Source organism: Tympanuchus pallidicinctus, unplaced genomic scaffold (assembly GCF_026119805.1).
Source record: "Tympanuchus pallidicinctus isolate F22 unplaced genomic scaffold, pur_lepc_1.0 scaffold12, whole genome shotgun sequence".
NCBI lineage: Eukaryota > Metazoa > Chordata > Aves > Galliformes > Phasianidae > Tympanuchus > Tympanuchus pallidicinctus.
Genome location: NW_026294637.1, coordinates 8220644 through 8238695, shown reverse-complemented (window position 1 = coordinate 8238695; position 18052 = coordinate 8220644). Strand labels below are relative to the sequence as shown.

Here is an 18052-nt window from a genome sequence, read left to right as displayed (position 1 = left end):
TGAGCTATAGTTGATATGAGTGAATCTTGGAACATGGAAACCAAATGAATTATAAAACCCTTCTCATTACTGTAGCAGTCCATTTAGAGGAGAAAAAAATCCTGGCTATTTAGAATATATAATGAAAGTAGAGGACATACATTGAAGTCTTTGGTGTGAGAGATTAATGGATCAGACTGAGAAATTATTTCCCAGGTAACATCTTATAGTTCATACGTTGCATACTATAAGGTTTTGATCCAGCTTTTCTTTGCCTGGCTGTGCATGGTGATGTGTTATTTACTACTTTTGCTTTTTGTACAATCAACCAGAGAGGAAGAAAGAAATGGTTGGGAAGTGCATGAAATGATAGCTTTCTGGTGTGGTAAAAAGAGCAGTAGGGAGGCAGAAGAGGAAAAATATGTGCCTCTGACCCATATGCAGTAGTCCCAAAACATTTTGCTTATGCCTTGTGTAACAGTGAATCTCATGCAATTGAGTGGGTGGCAGCCCTGGCCAAGGCAGAGAGGGTGGAACTAGATGATTTTTAAGGTCTCTTCCAATCCAAGCCATTCTATGATTCTATGAGATACTTTAGTTTTTGAACTGAAGAATGAAACTAATGTTTGGAAGACTGATGTTTCTGATTCTCCCCTAGTCCTGAAGAAGGGAGACACAGGGAGCATTAAATCACGCTGCACTTTTAAACATTCTTCTCTCATTCCATTTTAACAGGAAAAAAATGAAGTTGTTCAGTTGCATGAGAGTTGCTGTCACCTTCAGAGACATACTTAAGACTGTAGGGAATGGAAAGCAAAAGAGCAGTGGGATAACCTCAACAACACCACAGAAAGAATGGAATCAATTTTCTTGAACAAAGGCAAGGATCCTTCAGCTCTGAATCACAGAGTGTGAATTTCTGAAGAGTCGCGTGGAGATGAAGAGAGTGTCATACTTTAAGACTTGAAAAACACTTCCTGACCCCTTTCTTAAACAGAGAATTTTCAAGTTTAAGATAAGACACGTGGTATAGAAAGATGATGACAGGCTTGTGCCATATGGAAAATAGAAATCACTGTTTTCATAATATGGGGCGAAGCCTCAGCGTCAGTGGTACAGATAAGGTCAGTATAGCTGTTACTGAAGTTCATCCCACTTAGCATGCTGAGATAAGGCTTCTCACAGCCACTGATCCGTGACTCTGAAAGGCAGGAATATTAGCAAGTGGCATCTGAAAAAGTTTGTATGGTTATGAGAGCTCTGAAAAGGGAATTCAGTGTGCCCATTACCTATAGTGTCGGTGAGCACCCCACCTGCACTGATAAAGGCCTAATGCTGACTGATTTATGTCACTGTCCATCCAGGTTCCTGACCCTCCATGTTCAGTGATACTAACACACCAACCAGAGGGGGTTGATTCCCTCACCAGTGGTACTTATCCATACAGCAGCATTAGGTATGAGAATTACTCTGTTCCCCAGATCCCTGTTTGAGCTGTTTGTCAGCTAGAAGACCAAATAACTTACAGTCTGCAGTAAGATGTTGAGTAGTTTCACAAGGCTATGGATCACAATGGTTATTGAAGCCTGGATGTTTTGGAGGTATGCAAGAAAGCAGGCTGCAATAACTGACACATATCCAAGAAAACACTTCAGCTGTGCTAAAAAGAGAAAAGGGGAGAGTGACAGAGGCCAGCTCCTTTATTACTCCCAGACGAATATCAGCAGAATGTATACAGGCTGTTTCCAAATGAGAGGAGGTGCTATGGTTTTGCAGGTGTATTTTTGTATTTCAGTCATTTCCACCTATTTAGGTTTTCTGTCAGAATGCAGCAGAAACTTGGCTTGTTTTTTGTCTTTGTTCTGTGGTTTTGCCTAGGGGCTGACATGCATCATCACCCAATTTCTGTCGTGCTGCAGACCTTGCAGTATGGGACTACATGCTGTGATCATTAATAAGAAACTCAAAAAATTAGGGGAGATTCAGATTTCCAGTGCAATCTGTCTTTTGATGTAGAGGTCTGGTTTCATCAGTTTCTACTGAACGTAAGTAAAATAGAATAGAATATGTAGGTGTAGGTGAAAGAAATATAAGCACTATTGTATAATATAAGAAATATAAGCCACTGTTTGTACATGTAAAAAGCAAGTGATACAGGGTATTAGAATGGTTCTAGATGCCATGAAGATACAGGCTATTAAAAGTCATGTCACAGTTGCAGTGACATACCAACAGGAAGAGAAAAAATGAGCAAGTAGGATACATCAGAGAGAAGGAAGCATTTCCAAAGGCTTCTAAAACATATTGCCTAGACTGAGAAATGGCCAGAGACCTGGGGTTAAAATAGTTGCTTCTAGATAATAGAAAATATAATATTTACATCTCTAGAGAAAGTGACATCTCTGGTTTAAAGCCATCACTCCCTCCTTCCTGGATCAGAGAGAAGGAACATCTGCCTGTGAAATCTCCTGTGTCTTTCATGGTATTAATATGATTTACACTTGCATAGCTTGTGAGGTCTCATTGTATCATGCTTTACATGTACATTTTTCTATAGTGACAGTTCTGTATGTTGAGCACAATACATATTGCAAGCAGAAAGCACCAGCTGTGCTAGTTTCAACAGTGAATGGCCTAGCAGCCACTGATTTCAGTGCAGTGCTAATCAACAGGGTGCTACAGGGTGGTCAGGAAGCCAATACATTTTCATGCGGTTTATACACAGCAGAAACATTGCAAGCCCATAAGCTCTGAAAATGCCGAGTGGGATCCTATGTTCCTGAGAAGTATGAATTAACACATCTTGTAACTACTGCAGTGGAAAACCTTACGATACAGTACACCTCAGTGCCTACCTTGATGAGTAACTTTCTTCTCATGTTGTTGCAGTTCTCATTTGCGGCTGCCTTGGACTGGGCTGTGCTGGTGATGACACATGGAGGATCAGGTGGGCTGTCTTCTGTCTCTGATGTGCTTGGCAGTTGTGCTCTAGGGCAGCAGTCAAATTCCTCTTGACCCCAGCTGGTGGAGATCTCAAAGGGATCGGGACATTTCTCGTCGGGACTTGATCCATCATCACTGTTTCTGGCACTGCACAGTATAAGCGATCTTGAAATAGAGCGAAACTTTCTTGACTTCCTGTTGCCAGCATTGCTCTTTCGATCCATCTTCAGAGAGCTGGTGGTGCTGCTCTTTTTCCTATCGTTCTCCCATTTATGTGGCATGATATTTTCAATAACTTTATCTGCTTCTCTGTTGCTAAATATCCTCCAGGAAAGGAAATATAAAATGTAAGTTGTAATATATCCCCACTTAATAACCTACACTACTGAAAAGCCCTAACGAATAAATCGAATCAACAGAGCCTTTCAGTCTGCTAACAGCCACGTGATAGCTCATGACTTGCTAATTCTGTTTCTGTGCAGTGCTCTACTAAATTTGCCTTCACCTTTTCATTCTCTTCACATGCTCCCCAAGCACAATGGAGTGCTTTTAATAAATGTTTTTGATGCTTCCATTGTGCTGCTTCCCTTTGGCTTCTGCTGAATTTGCATGTTGAAATCCCAGATTGAAAAAGAAGATACTTTAAAAGCATTATTCTATCCAGCTAACATTATCTGAACAGAGGAAGCTCCTTTTGAAGTTTAATTCATGAAACCACTATAATTCAAAGAAGATTAATCAAATTGTCAACGTTAAGTTCTCTGCCTGGCACATCTGATTTGTAAGCGGCTTAGCAGAAGTAGATTTTAGCCATGAGAAGGTAAGGAATGTCAGGAGCTGTAAAGCTCCTACCTTTGCAGACCAGAACTCACTTAAGACTCACATTTACCAGTAATGCAGAGATCCAGTGAAGCACTTTAGATGTGAATAGCTGATTAGGGATTGAACTCCATAAGGGTATATGGCTCCAATACATCAATCAAAAAAAAGTTCCATTACAGGAATGGTTTGTTTCAGTGTGTGATGCAGCAGAGCAAATTAAGAGAAAGTGGAAGAAATGCTATACAGTCAAGATTTAGCAGAGGTTGGAGCTTTTGTAGAATAAGAAAAGTAATGAGCATGTTAAGATAACAAAGGGGAGCTTTGTTAAAAGGGCTTCCTTTTTCTCTCAAAAGTTTTGCAGAAATATTTTGTTAGGTATATGGCAGCAGTAGAAGAAAATTTCAACACAAGCAAGTCTAAACCAATCACTTTGACTTACTCACTTGATTTTGGTCTGTTTGTTGCAAGAGCTTTTCTATTCTCAGTATCTGATTGATACATGTTGAAACTGAAGGATTTGTGTAAATGAAAGAACGCTGTGTTATACTGAAAATTGAAAATGGTTGCAATTTAAAAAGGCATTCTCAAGTATACCACTGAGAAAAGTTTGCACAATGCTTTACAAAGCGGTTGGCTGCTTGGTTTTGGTTCTGTGAATTAAGTAGGAGCATCTGCACTTCGTACCCAAAATGTCACTGGTGATACAGAAACAGAAGGCAGACTTTCTAAAGGCTCTGTACAGCCATGACAAGAAACACAGGCCTGCAAGTTCTGACCAAGCCAGACCTATATAATAAATCATAAGGATTATATTTTTCACTTTTTGTGTTCTCATAGAAATAACAACAAAGAAAAATATATACATAGATGATAAACACTATGCAGTTGAGTACCCATCTCAAGGAGTTATATGGCATTGCTGGAGAAGTATACAGTTCAGTGTGAATCAGAGTTTGTTTGGATTTATTAAAGTAAAAAATCGCATGTAGGTTTTTTCAGGAGGAGGGAGGCCCCTTTTTGCACCAAGGCCTACAGTCCTTTCTGGTGTATTTGATAGATGATGCTCCCATAGCTTTCAAGTATAAGTTACTGTCACAAAAGTCCTAATATTGCTCTATTCCCTGGTGTCTCTTCCCAAACAAAATCCCTACAGTTTCAAAAACTCATGCTAACATTTCAGAAACTTCTCAGGATTCCCAGCAAGACGTTTTCCCATAGCAAATTTTAAGTTTGAACATTTCTAGAGAACATGTCAAGTTGAAGAAAATCATTGTGTTTTCTGCCTTTCTCCTGTGTGTCTTTGGGAACCTCACTGCTGATCTGGAAGAGTCTGATCTCACTGGGTAGGAACATTGCAACTGAAGTCACTCGGCTCCCAGCCTTCCCACTTTGGCACAGCGTATTTTATTCAGTGCATAGAATCTTCTACTGGTTTTTAGAGAATACCTTCTCTTCTTATGAATAACATAATTTGCAACCCTGGCCAACTGCAGCCACAAGTGTGGATGGAGGACTGCCCTTTGTGGGCTGTAGGCTCAGATGTCCTGTTCAGCATGAGCTCTGTGAGGACGCAGAGGGAATGGGGAAAAGGTTGACATAGAGCTCAGCTTTAACACATGGTCTTTTTGGTTGACTTGCAATATTATTTCTCTAGGATTAATCTCCTTTTCTGCAGTATTGAGAGAAGTTTGTTTTTAGAGCCTCTATGGTGAAACTTAGTTTGAAATGCGGAGATGAAAAGTGCAATGAATTACATTAGAACAATAATTTTGAAAACTGAAATAGGAAGTTGTTGACATAATTCAGTATCACAAGCTTGCAATTTTTGTATGTTTTTTCATTGATTAAATTAGTTACAAGCTGACTGACATTTATTGCCACTAATACGTGAAGACCTTCAAGGTTTACAGATTTTTATTGACTGTGTTTTTAGCATTTTGGCTAGCTCAAAATTTCAGTATGCCATAACTTGTATGTATTTTCAATACGTGAGTTACAAAACCTGCTCTTCCTGTGAAGTTGATGTTGCATTTCCTGCATGTCTGAAGGCATCTTAGAGGAAAATGAAATCTGGCCCATTGAACCAGAGTGGACTTGAAAAAAACCTTGTCAGGATGAGGGGAGCTTCACAGCTTGCTGTCATATTGGGGTAACTTTTGCAAGTAACTCTCCTCAGCATCTAGGTAGAAAGCAACAGAGCTAACTGGCCGTGGAACATGCAGCACTTGGAAGTCTGCAAAAGTGACTGTTGATTCTTCTGTGGTTCTGGCAATCACTATTAGATACGAGCAATAAGTGTCAGAAATGAGCCTGAATTGTGCATTCAGACCTAAACAATCTTGCCTTCGGGGAAAAATTAGAAGAAATAGTATTTTTCATTCACGGATTTCTGTGTTGTACAAACATTAACTGCACTCTTGCTTCCCTGAAGAGAGAGAATTTTTAAAGAGCCATTAAGCAATGGGTAAGCAGAGGACTTAATAGCTTAATGGTCAAAATACTGCTCTCTGGAGACTGGTATGCTAGAATGAAGGATGGAGAGAGATGCGGGAGCCCTTCCTCACTCTGTCTGAGGCTGCTGAGCTTAAGAGCATCAGTACCAAGCACTGCCATCAGTAGTAAGTGCTTCAGAAGGTATCTGACTATTTCTAAGCACCTGGGATGCAGGGCATGTAGAAGCACCTGTTGAAACAGGGAAGAAAACATTGCTGTAAGTGCACTCTTCCTTCCCACCCCCCAGCAATGCTCCTGCAAAATATTACCCTCGGCAGAGAGAACATCTTTTTTTGCCATGTTGCATCAGTCATTTCCCCTACCCATTCCCTCACCCCCATCAGAACTCTGTTAGCTCAAAGACCAAATTTAACCCTGATTTACCAGGTATCTCAAGGAAAGCCAGCAGCTGCAGTGAAAATAAACTCAACAGACCTGGAGATTTCCAGTTAAATACTTGCTTTTGCTCCTAACTAAAACAGCATCCTTTCCAGGGCTGCTGGTCCATAAGTGACAGAAATACGGGAGGTACCAAAAACATATTCTATACATCTTTCAATAAAAATATCCAAAAATATTATTTCACACAGAAAACAGTATCATAAGTGCTAGAGAAGCTTTATGATTCATTGCCATATTCCACAAATTTAATTCAATGGGCACAGACAATTACTTCAAAGTCAGTTCTCCAAACCATTCATCTCTTCCTCCTGTGCACTCACTGCTTGTCATTTTCTCTTGCCATTCTTATACCTTCAGCATGCCTGATGGAAGTTGTCTGTGGTTTGTAATGCAAACCAAATGTTCTTTTCTCTCTCTCTTTTTTTTTTTTTTTTTAACCCAAGCTTTATTTTTCCAGCTTTAAGTCTAAAAAGCCTTAACTCAGTCTGTCTTCTGCAAACAAAGTAAATGATTTGAGCAGTGCCCATTTGGTTCAAATTTTTGGTTGGATATTATACCAAGCATTTACAAGATGTAAATAATTTGAAGTAGCTCCCAGGCTGAATGGGAATGCATTGCTGTTAACCATGCAGTAGGAAAGTTAGAACTTTTTCTTTACTAGCAAGACAAGTTTTCTGTTACCAAGTGCTAACAGCGTGATATCTTGCATCCCATTTTAATCTAGATCTTGTGATCTCCATCAGATTCATTACTGAGCAGTACTATTAGAACTGAATTGTTGCAGAAGCCAACGATTTCCAGGCAGTAGGAAGAGCTAGAGATTTGGAAACACTCTAATGAAAGAGTAAGAAACTCTTGAGAGCTGAATTTACAGTTTAAAAAAACCTCTAATTCTTAAATAAAAATGCAAAAGGAGGAACTTACAACAGCGAGGCAGACAAACCTGACTCCTGCAGAAGGCTGTTCCTCTTCATAGGCCTGGCAAAAAAAGACAGAGTGAATAATTGAAAACACACTCTGATGGTGTCACGTGGTTTGGTTTCAGTAATTCTGCTCAGTACATTGGAACGGAGCTATTGTTTCCTAATTGAAGAAAATGTCAGCAAGGATAGATAAACAAAAGCAATGGGATGCAGTATTGGGGAAACTTTCCAGCGAGCTCCCAGCTACCCATAGACGACAAGACTATTTAAGGAGTTTGTGTAATTTGTTTTTACCCATCCCTTTCTGGTCCTAGGATTGATGGGGTCTCAGCATGCTGAACCTACTGGGGAGTGGTGGGGAATCTGTGCTAATCAAGTGCAGGATTTCCTGCTGGATGCTGAGGAGGCAAGCATGTTTCTTGTAATTTTTAGCAGATATTTTAAACATGATGCCAGTAAGAATTTCATAAGCAGTTTCTGTTCCAGGAGCTACTTCTGAATGCCAATCCTTTGTATTTCTCACCATGAAGTGGCACGGTCTCTTTAACCAGCCAGTTCTTAGATGTTCTCCCGTTGATGTGCTGAACTGCAATTTTGTGATCCAATCTTATCAAGGACTCAGAAAACTGAAAACTCATCAATTAGAGTCTTCTCCACCTGTCAATTCCCAGCTCTTTTCACACAGTAACAACTGAAACATACTTTCAGTCGTAGAATCCTAATATCCAACCCGAGCCTTTGCTGGTGCAACTTAAGGCCATTACGTTCCGAGGAGGTGTTCCTGTTTCAATCAATTAATGTTAGCTGTCTCAGAATTTTTTGAAAATGCACAAACTCCCTGCTGTGACTTGTTCCTATCTTCCACTGAAAGCAGCCACACATGTTGACTGTTAGGTTGGATATTCACAAAGATTTCTTCTCAGAGTGGTGATGCAGTGGCACAGCTACCCAGGGAGGTGGTGGAGTCACCATCCCTGGAGGTGCTCAAGAAACATGTGGATGTGGCACTGAGGGACGTAGTCAGTGGGCATAGTGGGGCTGTGCTGGTGGTTGGACTGAATGATCTTAGTGGTCCTTTCTATCCTTAATGATTCTACGACTCTGTAATTTCCAGGAAAATGTGAAGAAAAGCCTGAATTTCACATGTGGCCCTGCCTGCTCATGAAAATGGGCAATGAAAGTATATAGACACCTGCTACGCTTTGTATTATGTAGCCTGAAGATTTTGGTTTTATTGGTCTATCACTAAATTCACAAAGGAGAGAGTTTAAAATGGGTTGTAAAATTTTGCTTACACTGTCTCATGTTTAGTGGTCTCCTGAGAGTTCTAGATAAAATGTGGGCAGTGAATATGAGCATCTGGTCTGTGAGAATGACATACCAGGGCAAAAAGTGCAGCTGAAATCTCTGCTTTGTGCAGCACCTGCTGTAGCCCTGAAACTCTCTGCCCCTGATAATGCAATTGTGACTAATTTATATTTAAAGCGCTTACAAAATGAAAAGAATCTGGCATTATTTTTCCAACAGATAGGTTTTCATGGTATGAGTTTTAACTTGGGTGACCGTAAATATGTAATGTTAGTGCTGCTTTTTGAATGCTAATCCTATAGAATAGCCATGATTTTGATGCTGAGTAGCAAACAATGGATATCAAGTAGCTTTTGTGGAAAGACGGAAAAATAGGGATATGACTTTATGCTTTAGCAAACAGTTCCTCACTAAGCTTAAATTGAGAGAATATTGGCCTTGTGTATAAAATGAAATTTTATACTGTCAGTACCACAAAATCGAAATATCTATCAGGAAGAAGAGCTACATACTGTTCACCATTGAACTGCCTTGCACTGCAACATACACGTTGTTGTTTAGCAATAGGGCACTCATTCACATAAATTCTTAACAGTCCCCATGTATTGATCCAAGCTGATTGAGCTGGAAACTCAGAAAGATTGGAAAGTTTTTTTTTTATTATTATTATTATTATTATTATTATTATTATTATTATTATTATTATTCCCATTGTCATATGCTATTGCATTTCCTGACTATGGGCTGAATTCTGTAGTCCTTAAGCCACTGGAAGTTTTGTTCATTCTGAATCTGGATTTCTGCCAGAGCCAGCAGCAGAAGCAGAAATATCACAAGGAGGGGCTGTATTTTCATGATGTTTCACTGTAACCTTTTGCAGTTTTTTTCCATCTTCTCTGTACAGTAATTGTTCAGCGCCCAGCGGTGAACTGAAAAGCACATTTTTAGAAGCCGTAAGGAAAAAGAGACAGAGCCCCTCCTGCGCCTGCTGTGCTGTGCTAATGGTATGCTTTAATACTGGATCCTGTGGTCAATCTTCATTACATAGCTAAAAGGAATCATACCAGGAAAGGGGCAATAAACACTGATCAGATGCTCGAATTTTTTATGAAAGGATTGAAATGATGTGGACTCTTTCCACTGAAAGGAGCTGAATTGTTAAAGGTTTATGAAATAATAGTTGTTATAAGGAAAGTCAGCTGGGTTTCTTTACTGTCTTCTCATGTAAGGGACTAGAAAGGAAAAATGCAATAAAGTGAAGAGTTCAAATAAATAAAAGGAAATACTTGAAATCTAAAGCACAGTTAATATGTGGAACAAGAAGCTAGCAGAAATGAGTCCTTTGAAGTTAGCTGTTTTGCCTTTGATTTCAGCAGGACAGAGATTTCACCTCAAGAGATGAATAAATGAAAATATCTGCAGTTCAAGGAAGAGAGCATGCAGAAGGAGCAACAGCTCTTGCTGCAGAGTAAATGTCCAATGGTACCATTCCCAGGTAGAGCGATGCTTCTGTCCTGGGTTAGGAGGCACTTTTTCTGACATCTGGTGTTAGTCTCTGGTGAAAGTGAGAGGAGAAATAGAGAAGCCACTGAACATATTGCTTATGAGTTCTTCTCTCTCACCTAGAATCCAGATGCATCCGGAGCCAGAGCAGATACGGGAGCTGATCCCTCTTCCCCTCAAATTATTTTCCAAATCCAGAGATTTGGATTCTAGGGACAAATTTGCAGACTATTCAGTGCTAAATATTTTGCCTGTTGCTACTGGTGATAACCTTTTCCAAAAAGGAGCATATAAATTTAAGCGGAACTTTTGCATTGGGCAAATCTAAGTAATGATGGAACACAGCCTCAGACCTGATTTCTACCCAACCCCATACTTGTGATAATAGGTGAAGAAGCCAAGAAGCCAATAGTTTGAGGTATGCTAGCTTTTGTCCTGTCCTTATATTGCTCTGCAAACTGATGAATTACAGAATCATGGAATGGTAGGGGTTGGAAGGGACCTCTGGAGATTATCTAGTCCAACCCTCTACTAAGTATGTTTTTACGGTAGGTTATACAAGAATTAGTTTTATCTTAATCACAGACACAATTTTCACACATTGCCTAGTCCAGAAAGCAGTTATGTTGCACAAGGCAGTCCATCTTCTCATTGCTAAGCCAGGACTGGATTAGTCACTTCAGTCTTGGGTTGTGAAGCTTTTACTCTGCCTCCCATCCATCAAAACATAGCAACGTAGGAAGTGGTATATTTAATCATCCTATCAGCACAGCTCATCCAGTATCTCTTTCCAGCAAAGGCTAGTGGCAATTGCTTCAATAGAATTAGCTTGGAAAAAAATAATCAGCGTTCAGGAAGTGTTTCTTCTGAGTGCCGTGTTGATAAGAAGAGGCTGACACCCTGCGGTTTTGTGTGTATTCCAGAATTGCTGGAGCTTTTTACATTATGATTGGATAGCATTGTTTTAGCAGAAGCTTATGAGGCCCATAATGGATGAGTAGTTGCAGTTTGTCAAGTTAGGTAAAGCTCTTTCCAGTTCCTTTTATCACTTAGTACCTGCTTTTGCCAGGAAGCACAAAGAATTTTCTTCTGTAGATGAAATGAATCTTGTGTTAAGTAACTGTAATTTATCCACTTCTGTCTTCCATTAAGTTTTGATTATCCAGAGGCAATGAGTTTCATGTGTTATGTAAAAATATACTTCCTTGTACTTGCTTCAGATTTGCTGCGTCTAGGATTATTCTAGGAAAAATGCCCTGCTCTTCAAGCCTTTGTAGAATCCTCTTCTCATTGATCTCTTCATTGATGTCATCCTTTATATTCCACATACTTCTGTCTTTCCTTTGCTGCCCCTCCTTTCCCTCAGCGTCGTGCTGCTTTCATACATTTGGATCTCCTCCTTTTTCTTCAGATCCTTTTTTAAGTCCACTTCCTTTTGCGAGCTTTGTTACCTGACTCTTTCATAATGGTATCCAGCTTTGCAGCCTCTTCTGTTTCCAAGTGAAATGCCTCCCTGTGAGTTAATCAAGGTTCCTGGGCCTTGTATTCCCAACTACATGTGCATTGCATGACATGCACTCTCACTCTCTCTGACATTCTCTATGCAGTATGTTATTCTGTGCATACAATGCTTTGTTTACAGAAAAGTATCCCATGTGATCCAAAGAAATACTGCATTAAGAGATTATCTAACTGAGCAGTAACAGTGGAGTCGGCGTGAGGAACACTGACTGTAGCCATGATATGGTAGATGAGGCCTAACAAGAATCGTAGCCTTGGAGCAAAGTGTTTTGAGTTGTGCTTATTTAATATTTTTGTATTGGATCTTATAGACTATGCATAAATGATTGTGTTCATCTTAGAGAAATACTACAGTATATTTGTGTTTGAGCTATGAAACTGCTAAATATCAGGTACTGAAGACCAGATCTGTCTATTTTTTTGTAAAGCCATTGACTGATACAGAGTTCACAAGAGTAGTAAAAACATTGCCTGTATGTTGTCATTCTAATTTAAAGCAAATATTTTTAAAGGTTATGACTTTACTTCCTCATTCTGCATTTCCAATCACATAGTGTTCCTTTTTCATCTGATTTTGCATTCCTTCTGATTTATAGTCCCCTGAACTGTAAGTTGAAATAAGGGGCCCTTTAGTTTGAATGAAAGGGGAATTATTAATTGCCAAAACTATGATTCATTGAGCAAAAAAGTAAAGGGCAGAAGAAAACTGAACTTAGTCTACATACAAAAATCACATGAAAAATTTCTCTGAATGTTTCATAAGTTCAGTATTAGAAGGTGTATTTAGATCTGTCTGGTCTTCCATTTTATTGTGAGTCTTCGTTGGGTTGTGTCATATTTGTTGCTACTGCGTTTTGTTTTTTGCCTTGAGAAGCCAGATATGAATGAAGTATTGAAAAGATGAATACATTAAATCTCTCTGAGGATATTGGCAGAATTTTCTTCTTTGCCACTTTCAAAGCCCAATCTCAGTCTCACTGAAGGCCTGTACTTCGCCATCCCTTAGCATGCCATAGGTAGTATGTGTGGTCCTTCTTGGTTGCTGGCTTTGATGAATCTTGGTGGGGATTTTTGTTTCAATTTAGCTTTTTCAGTGGTTGATGAGGAATTATGTAATCTCTTCTTCTTAGATATCTCTGCCTAAATAAGATGACTTTACTGCTTTTATAGATTGTCACTTCTGTTGCAAGGCTTTAGCAGAAGCCACGTCTGAATAATTATTATTCCTGATGCCTGGCAGAGGTAAAGCTACTTAACACTGCCACTTCTCTGCACAAAGTCTTCAAGACCCTTCATGTTTCTGCTGCTTTATCACTAAGTCTGTGACAATTAGAATGAGACTGAGCTGATGGTTTTTATTTGTGGCATTGAGGATACCAGCATAAAGTTCCAGTGGCAGCTGTCTTGCTCTTCACTTCTGTGCTGTAGCTTCTAACAGTGATATGAGTCACATCCATTACTCACAAGCATTATTGTTGACAGCAAGATGAGACTAAATTATCTCACAGGTTTCTTGTGCTTGAAACTGTATAATCTGTCGCAAAAAATAGCTCCCTGGTAAGACACAAAGCAGAATGACTCTAGTGCTTCACAAGATCTGATGACACCCTGCCTGTAGGTGTGACAGATGATGCAAGAGCCAGATTTAGCATCCTAAGCACTGAGGAATCTCATGTTTTGGGGAGACGGCTTTTCTCTCATGCTTTGAGATAAGCCTACAAATTTAGAGCAGTGCCTGGTGTTGAATAACAGCAGCCAAGAGATCTCCTGAGGATTCCTGACATTGGTTTTACTTTTTTTTTTTTTCCTACAGAATCACAGATTTAATGCTCAGAAGATGTTGTTACATTGAGTTCATCAATCTGACAAAGAGAAGTTTAAGCTGTAATTCCTGTGTTGATGATAATGATTTCTGCTTCAGGTAGAGCATGCATTTTAGGATAGCATCAAATCTAGATGTAAAGACATTATCTCACTAGTCTTGAGAACTTGCTGTATGCACAGATAGACTGTTAGCTGCTGTTTCTTTTAAATGTCTCTGTATCCACGTACTTATTGGCTCTTATTTTGACATTTGTACATTAGAGCTTGGAAATTAATGTTTGGCACGTTAAAGACCTTCATCACTTCCCCAGCATTTTTATTTTACTTTATTTTTTTAAAATTAGTGAGGAGGAGGGAATTCAGGTGTCATGAAACTTTACTGCGTTTCTTAACATTTGATTATTTTTCTACTTTTGTGACATTCTGTTTTAAAACTGAAAAACAACTGTTGGTATCACAGTGTCTGTAGTCCAGGGCTACCAGATAGTGGGTAAGTAACCTCCATTGCATTAGGAAGAGCTTCCTTACTCCATAAGAAGCCATTATAACTCACATCACTGCTACTATGTTTGTTTTGCAGCTGATGTAGATGACATTTTCTGGTGTCCTTTCTTCATGTGTGCTCACTTTTTAGTAGGAATCCAGAGAATATCTAATATTCTCTCTATAAGAAATAATACAAAATCTTTTGTCTCAGCTTGAATTTCCCAAAAGGAACAGTCCTTTCTGGAATTTCAGTCCCAAATAATTGCCCAACATCATGTTCCAAGTCAACCACGCAATCTGGAACCCAAGATTTCTAGCTTGGTTCCCTTTCCTTTTTCTTCAACATCTTCTAATCTGGTGATAAATATTGTCATTCAGTTTGGGAAGTGGACCTTCAAAGATACAACTCAAGTAAGAATTAGAGGGATAAGAATATCCAGATTTGGGGGGGTGTGTGGGAACTACTGAGTCATGGCCTGAACCTCTGATTGATCACCTGAGGCGAGCCATGAGCCAGCCAGAGGAGCACAGGTGAAGGCAATTCACCTGTGCTGCTGGAAGGGGTGGAGCTTGGCTTCCTCTCGTCCTAGACCTATTTAAGAGCTGGCTACCAGTGGGGAAGGATCTCTTCTGGAGGTTGCCTCTATTGGTGTTTTGTGGTGAGCCAGCTGAAGGGTAAGCCTCCCATTTTATTTGCTTTTGTTATCATTGTCCACTTTGCCTAACTCTCTTGATTATATTGTAGCATCTTGATATCCATTGATTATACAGGGGGTTACTTATAAAAAAGAGGTGTTTCAAAGGTTTGGGTTTGTTGTTTTTTTTTTTTGTTTGCATGTTTTTGTTGGTTTGAGGGTGTTTTTTTTTTTAAAGGGGGGGAAGGAGAGGACCCCTGTTTATGGCCAAAATGAAGGACCTTTATGTGTAAAATAGACAAAAAGATGTTAAGGTTTTGTCAATATCAGTTTGAGCTCCCCATTAATCTTTGTCAGTTGCTTAAAGTATGTATAAGTGAACCTCATCAACCATGTCTAACACGCTCCACTCACTCCATAAAGTGGTCACACTCTGCCACAGCCCAGTTTTTGACAGAGCACTATAGTGGAGATCTTCTAGATCTGATAGTGACCTGAATATTGGACACTGGATAAGTTTACTTCCCCTCCTGTTCTTGATCCCTGTCTGTTGAAACGAGTTGTGGCAATCACCTTCTTTCTTGGATGGGAAGGGATAAAAAGTACTATAAGATAATTAAATTGTACTCTTTTAATTAGGCAATAAAACAACTCTTAGAAAACAAGTATTTGTTTCTGTCAAGTAAGGATGTCCTGTACCAATCCATCTCATTATGCAGAATATATTGCATACAAAATTCATTCTATATGATAATTCTGGAAACATAACAGCTGACTGCATCTCCCCAGGGGCTGCACGCCAGGAGGTGTGTGCTTGGTTCTGAGCATGCCAGCTGCACAGAAATGAGGTTGCAGTGGCTGTACAGACATACATCACCAGTGTCGGTGTGTTACACTAGCCTGCATGTTTTTTCTGTAGGCTCATGCTGCATGAATCAGCTACTAATGAGGTCCATAATAAAGGAGACCATTAAGTGAACACTGCATTAATAATGTTGGCAAAGTCCCGAGACTACAGGCGTTATTTATAGCATATGACTAAACAAATATGCATCTCCTTTGAGGCTGAGACTCTGGGCTAATTTACTGATTTCCTGCACAGGCTGGTTCATACGGAGATTTGAGTAAATAGTGCATTTGGATGTCTTGTTTGGAAGTATGTTTTGAAACACTAATCATATTAATATTGAATTCTAAAACGGATTGGAAATGTGTGTGTGTTTTCAGAGGATTATGTTGTGCCCCTGTCCAGTTCTTGTGGAAATGTGTTTTTCTGCATTGCTTCTTTAAGAAAAATAGAATATTTGAAGAGTACTGCCTGCAGCTACAGAGCTCTTGAAATGAGCAGAAAGGTTAGAAACAGTTCTGAAAAATGATGAGCTTTAGCAAAAGCCAAAAAAAAAATTACATATCCTCTTTTTTACATCTGCTTCAAAATGAATTCCTTTTTCTTTTTTTTTTTTTTTTTTAATGGAGATTAATTGCTATTGAGAGAGAATTGAAGATTTAAATGCATTTGAGTAACGAATCGCTTGATTTATGCTTTTGTTTTTTGTCTGCCTCAAATACAGCAAGTTTAGAGAGGCCTTCAGAACTGCGGGAAGCTGCAAGCTCACAAAATTCCCTTGTACAGTCTGCTGATTTTATGTGTGTCAGGAGAAATAGGAGAAATATTATACAGCAAAGTGAATGCGTCCTGAACTAAGATACTTCCATGCACAGCATCTCTCTTTTAAGCACTAAGGCTGATCATTCAACAACTTCCTTCCAATTTTTCACATAACTTAAAAACAAAACACCCATGACAACATATAGAAAGGCAAAAATACAGTTTGTGAAACACTCCTGCTTTTATATCTTATCTGATTACTCTCCTCGTTTAAATTCCTGAATTTAAGTTGAAAATGATACGTACTGACATGTAAAAACGGTTGACTGTATGATGCCCAAAGAATTCGATAAGAAAATATCACTTACCATTGCCAAGTATCTTCTCACTTAGGTTTGTTATTATCATCCCCTCTTAGGCATGGAATACACAGCAGAGTCAGCTCCCGGCGTGTTGAACAGTTGACAAAATAATAAATGCACTGCAACTCCACACTGTTATGATATTTGACTGTAGCTCCTGAACACTCAAAGTGACTACTCAATATAACAATTTTTCCTTAGCAGAAAATGCCTTGCTATTTGCCAGCAAATCTTTAATGCTTTAGATTGGGTATTTCCAACTACCGCCCTACTTGCGAGGCAGATGTGTATAAAAGAGATGTTATTTCACTGAATCAACCACTGAGATCGTAACCCTTTTCCTGTACCACAAACAGAAATGTAAAACCTCAGACTTTCCTTTTGGACTTCACTGACTTGTGTCTGTTGTAAGAAAGCAAAACACAACTACTCCAAAGGCTAATATATGGAAAAATGTGTTAAAATGTTTTAGATCATCTCAATACCTCTAATTCCTGCCATTCATTGGTTAACTGGCTCGTTCTGTGTTTATGTAGTTGCATGGTACAAATACAACACCTAAACTCCTTGCCCAAAGTTGAAATGATTCATTTATTACTCTTAGCCCAAAAAGAAAGGGGGGCAGAGGGGGGAAGAAGAAAGAAAATACACAGTGTTCATTTAACCCAAGTGAGTGAAAACGCCTTTCATAAGCTCTGCAAGGGCTTGGGGAACTTGGTCTTGGGTGAATAAAGTCTGTGTAGTGGAGCAAATGGTTTTGTCCCAGGATGACAGAAATTAAGCTAAAGAAAAGATAAAGCGGGACACTTTTGCCTCTTGAAAAGAGGATAATAGGAAAGGAGGTGCAAATGGTTTTTGTATCAGAGTGCTTTGGGGAGGGGTTCGCTTTTTTGGGGTAGGGGAGGAGGCAGAGGGAGAAGGGCAGGACGGAGGAGGTGTGTTTGTGGGGGTTCTTAAGTCCCTGCCAGTGATCTGTGTTCTGAAATTACATCACTGGTCAGTGTTAATTTATGTCTTTTTGTGAGGTAATTACCTTAAATACATAGTATATAGAGTTTTCCATCTTCTGAGTGCATATAAATATGAGTTAATTAAATGTTATAGTCACTGTGGAGAAAGCACAAGAGGGACCGTGACTGGGGGCCGTACTAAATTAGAAGTGGGGACCAAGACTAAATAAAGACATCTCCTCTGCTACATTGCCTATACTGGGGAGATCCATATGATAAGCCACTGTTCCAT

The 18052-nt window shown here is 39.3% G+C and overlaps 1 protein-coding gene and 1 long non-coding RNA gene across 3 annotated transcripts in view; one reads left to right on the top strand and one right to left on the bottom strand.

Annotated features, from left to right (window-relative positions):
• The window catches only part of IL16 (interleukin 16), a 33152-nt gene extending 25539 nt beyond the window's left edge, over positions 1–7613 (bottom strand). For both annotated transcript variants that reach the window (XM_052671649.1, XM_052671648.1), the window contains exons 1-2: positions 7564–7613; positions 2835–3246 (exon numbers count right to left, since the gene is read on the bottom strand). In XM_052671649.1, coding sequence (XP_052527609.1) covers positions 2835–3246; positions 7564–7613 — 462 coding nt within the window. The remainder of the gene's footprint in view (positions 1–2834; positions 3247–7563) is intronic.
• LOC128075161 (uncharacterized) overlaps positions 2867–18052 on the top strand; it is a 24677-nt gene continuing 9491 nt past the window's right edge. The window contains exons 1-2 of the long non-coding RNA XR_008203673.1: positions 2867–2926; positions 16067–16191. This is a non-coding gene — a long non-coding RNA (uncharacterized LOC128075161). The remainder of the gene's footprint in view (positions 2927–16066; positions 16192–18052) is intronic.